Below are 6,000 nucleotides of genomic sequence, written 5' to 3'. Positions count from 1 at the left end.
TTTTTTCCTTGTGTAGACATCTGAGTGATTTTGAATATTAATTAGGGCTCCAAATGATTACCGAGCGTGGCACTGCTGCTGCTCACCGCTCCCTCAGGGGATGGGTCAAATGGGGAGAACAAATTTCACACACTCAGGTGTGTGACAATCAGTGGGACTTTAACTTTAACTTTAGGGCCACAGGCCTGTGTCTCTTTGCCTCTACTCGGACCGGGCCGGGCCAAGGGCTTAACACCACGGGCCTACTAGGGTCTTGGGCCTAGTTTTAGGCCTGAATCTGACCTCTACTTTCAAGGCCTAGTGTGTAGGATTTAGTGACATCTAGTGGTTAGGTTGCAGAATACAACCAACTGAAACTTCCCCCGTGTGCCAAGTGAACTATGTTAGATCTATGGTGAACAATGTGTGAACGGAAATAGCCCTATGTAGAGCCAGTGTTCGTTTGTCTCTTTGATGAAAGAGGACCAGCCCCCTAGGAATGCAGCTCAGCCTTGCAGTCAACGTTTCCCAGTGGTCACTCGCGGTATTGCTGAGAAAAGATCCCTTGTGGCCCAAAAAGCATTTTTTCCCTGTAGACTACCATTTTAAATGAGACATCTGTAAAACTGTTGACAGAACACCTCCAAAGGCAAACAAGGCCAATTATGAAGCTTTCTATTTTGAATTTTTGATCCATGGTGGTTATATATTTGTAAAACTTTTCTAGAGCCAAGAAAAACGACATAATAATCTGTGTGTCATCGCAGTATAAAGTCTGTGAGCTGAGTGGGAACTCATGGGCGGGACCAGTGGGAGAAACACTAACTAAGGCCTGCCTCCCTGTTCTCATCCCCCACCTCACCACCCTTTTCAACCAGTCTCTATCCCTTGGTCATGTTCCCTCTGTCTACAAACTTGCCTCCATCACCCCCATCCTCAAAAAGTCCACCCTTGACCCAGCCAACCTCTCCAATTACCGCCCCATCTCCAACCTGCCGTTCTTCTCCAAAACTCTGGAACGCATTGTCGCTGCTCAACTCCACACCCACCTCCAGTCAAACAACCTCTACGAACCCCTTCAGTCTGGTTTCCGCCCACTTCACAGTACTGAAACAGCCCTTGTCAAAGTCATCAACGATCTCCTCACCTCTGCAGACTCCGGTGCCCTCAACATCCTGTTACTACTTGACCTCAGTGCAGCCTTTGACACAGTGAACCATTCCATCCTCCTACAAAGGCTGCGCCAACAGGGTGTTGAGGGCACTGCACTCGACTGGCTCACCTCCTACCTCACCGACAGGCAACAGTTCGTCTCCCTCTCTGGCCACACATCCACCCTCTCTCCAGTTATGCAGGGGGTCCCTCAGGGCTCAGTCCTCGGCCCCCTCCTCTTCATCTGCTACCTCTTCCTCCTTGGTCACATCATCCGCAAACTCAACCTGGACTTCCACTGTTACGCTGACGACACCCAGATCTACATCACCACCAAACCCACCCAAAACCCTCCCCTCACCCACATCGAAACCTGCATCTCTACAATACAAACATGGCTGACTCACAACTTCCTCAAACTCAACAGTGACAAAACAGAGCTCCTCTTCATAGGCACCAAATCCATTCTCAACAAAACTGGACCCATCTCACTCACTATCGACACCTCGACCATCACCCCCTCCCCCCTGGCACGCAATCTCGGCGTTATCCTGGACCCCACCCTCTCCTTCGATCACCATGTCAGCTCCATCGTCAAGACCTCCTACTTCCACCTTCGCCGCATCGCCAAAATCAGACACTGCCTCTCTCCCCCTGCTGCTGAATCCCTCATCCACGCCTTCATCTCCTCCCGCCTCGACTATTGCAACTCCCTCCTCACTGGCATCACCTCCCATTCCCCCCATAGACTCCAAATGGTTCAAAACTCTGCTGCCCGCCTCCTTACCCACACCCGGTCCCATGAACACATCACTCCCGTTCTCCACTCCCTCCATTGGCTCCCCATCAAACAACGCATCAACTTTAAAATCCTCCTCCTCACTTTCAAAGCTCTTCACCACCTGGCCCCCCCCCTACCTGTCTGACCTCCTCATCCCCCACCGCCCCTCCCGAGCCCTCTGATCTTCCTACACTCTCACCCTGACTGCACCAGCATCCAGACTGAAAACCTTCAGCGACAGAGCCTTCTCCAGAACAGCACCCTGACTATGGAACTCCCTCCCCCAACCTGTTCGCCACTCTCCCTCACTTCCCATATTCAAATCCCGCCTGAAAACCTACCTCTTCTCCCAAGCCTTCGACCTCCCCTACCCCTAACCACCTCCACCCCACTGACTGTTCCTATACTGCCTGTGTTACATCCCATCATTTGTTTTGTTCACTATGTTGTCTTCTGCTTGTTCCCCCGTCTGTCACTACCCCTTTTGTGTTATTATGTAAGCGTCTTTGGGTCATTGAAAAGCGCTATACAAATTAAATGTATTATTATTATTGTTATTATTATTACTGCATATATTCAGTGGGCTGCGTACCACAGAAGTAAACCCAGAGGCTAGAAAACCTTTTGGGTATATGCACCAGGTGAGCAACCTGAATGAATAGGTGCCATCTTGGGGTCCGGTATCTAGTTTTTATTATAATGTATGAGGAGAACCTGCACTATCAGGTCCCCAAGAAGTGCATCAGGCTTTGAGGCCCATTTTTGTAGTGGCCAAATAATGAATTACATCATCACATGATGCCCTGTGGCCCAAAGACTTTTTCCCTTTAACTTACATGGCCAAACAGAAGTCTGTAAATGTTTTTGACCATCACTAATCCCCATAAATGACTCGTTTCACTGTCTGGAATTAATCCATTTGGTCCAACAACAATTAGAAAGTCTAGGAGAGCCACATGATTCAATTAATTTATCCCCATTCAAGTTACTGGAGTACTAAATTGAAGGTAGCCAGCTTGGCTGACAGAAGTCTCTAGTGTGCCTGCTTTGTAGCAGAAGCAGTGTCGATCATTAAGGTAATTTTATATGCGACGGTTGAACCAATTTGGCTTCATGTGCCACTGAGCAACCTACATTGGAATGGACTAAGCCATGCCTCAAATCCTGTATCCAATTCTCTTTATACATCCATGATGTAGATATGGATGTAAGGTGAAGAATACACAACAATTCTTAGTTTCAGGTGATTATACACCAAAGAAAACACAGTTGTTATATTCTTCACCACCTGCAATGTAGCATTTGCTGACAGTTTAATTTTTCATTTTGCTGCAGTTAAGTACTGGTGGACTCCAGGACATGAGGACATCACTGTTGGGTGTAGTTAGAGGTGCAACTTTACACATTTCTCTTATACATTTCCACATTGATGGTGGGTGTGGTCAGACATGAAACATGCTTGCAAGGACAGAGGGGCAGCAAAACAGTGCTTTTCAGCCTGGTGTTAAAGGGATAGTTGGAGTTTTTTGAAGTGGGGCTGTATGGAGTACCTATCCATAGTCAGTGTGTTACCTGCTGTAGATGTCAGTTAGCACACCCCCAGTTTGGAGAAGCAGGCAGGAGCCTGACACAGACACTGAGCAATGTATTGCTGTTAAAGGGTGCCAGCAACAAAACGTATTTTAACCACCTAAAAATAAAGTCCCACCTAAGTGCACACTATATTGAGAGTATTTTCACTGCTTTACTTTTCCATCAGATGAACCGTTCTGATGAGGATGCCCTTAATGGCTTCAGTTCCCCATCTATGTTCTTGTCAAAGCCACCACACTATATTAACAAAAACAGTAATTCAAGCTCGCTGAACACAGCAGCTGCTGATCTACCACTAGTTCAATCAGTTAATTAGTTAAAACCACACTGTCTTCCTCCAACTCTGCTCGGTGTGAGCAGAGACAAACGTTGAATTTCTTCCCGACTTTCATGTGTCTTTTAAATCCAAAACTCAACTTGAAATAATGTTTACGTGTTCCACCTTACATCTCTGATAATTAATTAAAGAGTGCAGAGGAGGAGAGGAGGAGCGTGGGGTGCATGACCATTTAAAAAAAATAGAAGAGAATAAGGAGAGGTGGAGAATAATTTGAGAAGAAGAGAGAAAAGGAAAAGAGTGGAGCATAAACTGAGGAGAGGAGAGGAGAGGAGAATGTATTTAGTCTGATTGTTTTCAGCTGAACACAGGCCTACTTTGTAGTTTTGAGGAAAGATTTCTTTAATATTTTATTTCAGAAAACAGTGTTTTTGTGTAAAGATTTGTTGATTGTGATGGTTATTAACTTTATAGAGCTCTTAAGTGTGCACAGTGGGGCATTTTTTTCTTTGGTGTTGCCTGTTAAAAATAAATTATAAATATAGAAAGTGAATGTGTAGCAGCTGCAAGGTGTATATGGTATAGATATTCAGACACCTCATATATCAGCTCGACATTTTCCCCTGATCATTACTGTGCACAAATGTACCGTACTAGGCCTTAAGAAATCCTCTGGTGTTGGCAGATAGAAACTTTCCAGCAGGGTGCACTTTGCATGTTCACATTTTTTTTTCACAAGCACATTGCTTGAATTTTTTTTTTAAATCTGTGGATGGGATGCCTAGGCAGCAGTACACCAGCAGCTCCTGTGTTCAGCAATGTTAAATCACTATTTTTCTCAATGGTGTCTGGCTATGAAGCGAGAGATACAGTATAAGGGCTTTGTTTTCATGTTGGAAAGCACTTTCTGACATTAAGGTAAACCAGTGGAAATTTTGTAAATATGGCGTACACTTAAGGTGATTTATTTTTTTTAGGTGGGAGATTTTGGTGGATAAAATACATTTTGCTGCTGACACACACAGAGTTTTGGGCATATAAATATTTTACCAACAGTGTGTCTTACTGCCGCTTGCAGATGTGCCCAGCTTGTCAGTGTGGAGAACTTTAGCAACTGTACTAGCTGCCATAAATCATATTGTCTCGTTACATCATTAAACACAGACATCATGTCTGTATATGATAAAAACTACAAAAGAAAATGGAAAATCATTGGTTTAACTAAGCAGTTTCATAGTTAAATTATAGTATTTTTTTGTAATTTATTGTTTGTGTAGAATACGCATATGATCTGGTTAGCATCTACTAGGGCTTTCAGATAGGCTCTAGGCTGCCACCACCAGCGATGTGTCCCATGACACGGAGTTCTCGAAAAGCCTTTTATTTTGAAGGTTGTAACCGGAAGCCTTACAGCGCAGTCGGTTGTAGCATGTCAGACTGAGTCAGTCGACTAGGGGAGCGCCAGCCAGCAGGTCCAGACTGTTGGTGTGGATATGAGAGGAAGTCAGATGTGTTAACGTGGTAGTCAGCCGGTGTACAGGCCACTGTACAGCAGCATCCATCTGAGTGGGACTGCCCGACCGGCCCGGTGGCTGCTGTCGCTACCTAACTGGCTAGCTAGCTCGCTAACCTCCACCCGCTAACTTCACCAGTTTACGGCGGTTTAAGGGAGGAACAGCGTGGAGAAAGCGGGGCCTCCGGCAACTACGACTCGGTTTCCAGCTGCCCCGGAGAGCTTAACATCCCGGTTTATTTTCCGGAGCAACATCCTGCTGAAATGGGTGAGTAGACGGCGAGCAACCAGCTCACACTGAGCCGGGTAAGCTAACAAGAACTGTTTTTACCACTAAACAGTGGTTAAACCTTAAAATGGTTATTTAAACGCAGGAGAAGCAACGCATGTTTGATGTTATGTATCATGCGATGATGTCACTATAACGTTACCACGTTAATTCCCTGTAGCTTTGTGTGTTATTACTGTAACGTTAACACTAGTTAGTCATATGAAAAGCTGACTGTGGCAAAATCGTGTATACGTGTGCGCGCGCGCGCGCGTGTCTGCCTCAGTACTCGGGTGGGGTACTTAGCTTCCCTGACTCTCTACATCCACTATCCGCTCTTAGTGCTTGGGTTTTTTTCCCTTTTAGCAACGCTAGCTCTGGATATATTCTGTACTGCCTTCGTTCTCCCTCGACGCAATTCAGCTGGTACTAGAAAC

General features: G+C 45.6%; 1 protein-coding gene across 2 annotated transcripts in view; it reads left to right on the top strand.

The window, feature by feature from the left end:
• The first annotated feature begins 5,164 nt into the window (after positions 1 to 5,164).
• The window catches only part of rap1gds1 (RAP1, GTP-GDP dissociation stimulator 1), a 64,065-nt gene continuing 63,229 nt past the window's right edge, over positions 5,165 to 6,000 (top strand). Inside the window, exon 1 of one of the 2 annotated variants that reach the window (XM_033609695.2) lies at positions 5,165 to 5,563. In XM_033609695.2, the coding sequence (XP_033465586.1) occupies positions 5,560 to 5,563 (4 nt within the window). In that variant the 5' untranslated portion in view covers positions 5,165 to 5,559. The remainder of the gene's footprint in view (positions 5,564 to 6,000) is intronic. The other variant, XM_033609694.2, reaches the window with a different exon arrangement.

The sequence above is a fragment of the Epinephelus lanceolatus genome, chromosome 22, assembly GCF_041903045.1.
Source record: "Epinephelus lanceolatus isolate andai-2023 chromosome 22, ASM4190304v1, whole genome shotgun sequence".
Taxonomy (NCBI): domain Eukaryota; kingdom Metazoa; phylum Chordata; class Actinopteri; order Perciformes; family Serranidae; genus Epinephelus; species Epinephelus lanceolatus.
Note: the sequence above shows the minus strand (reverse complement) of the source record. Positions and strands in the feature narration are given on the sequence as shown.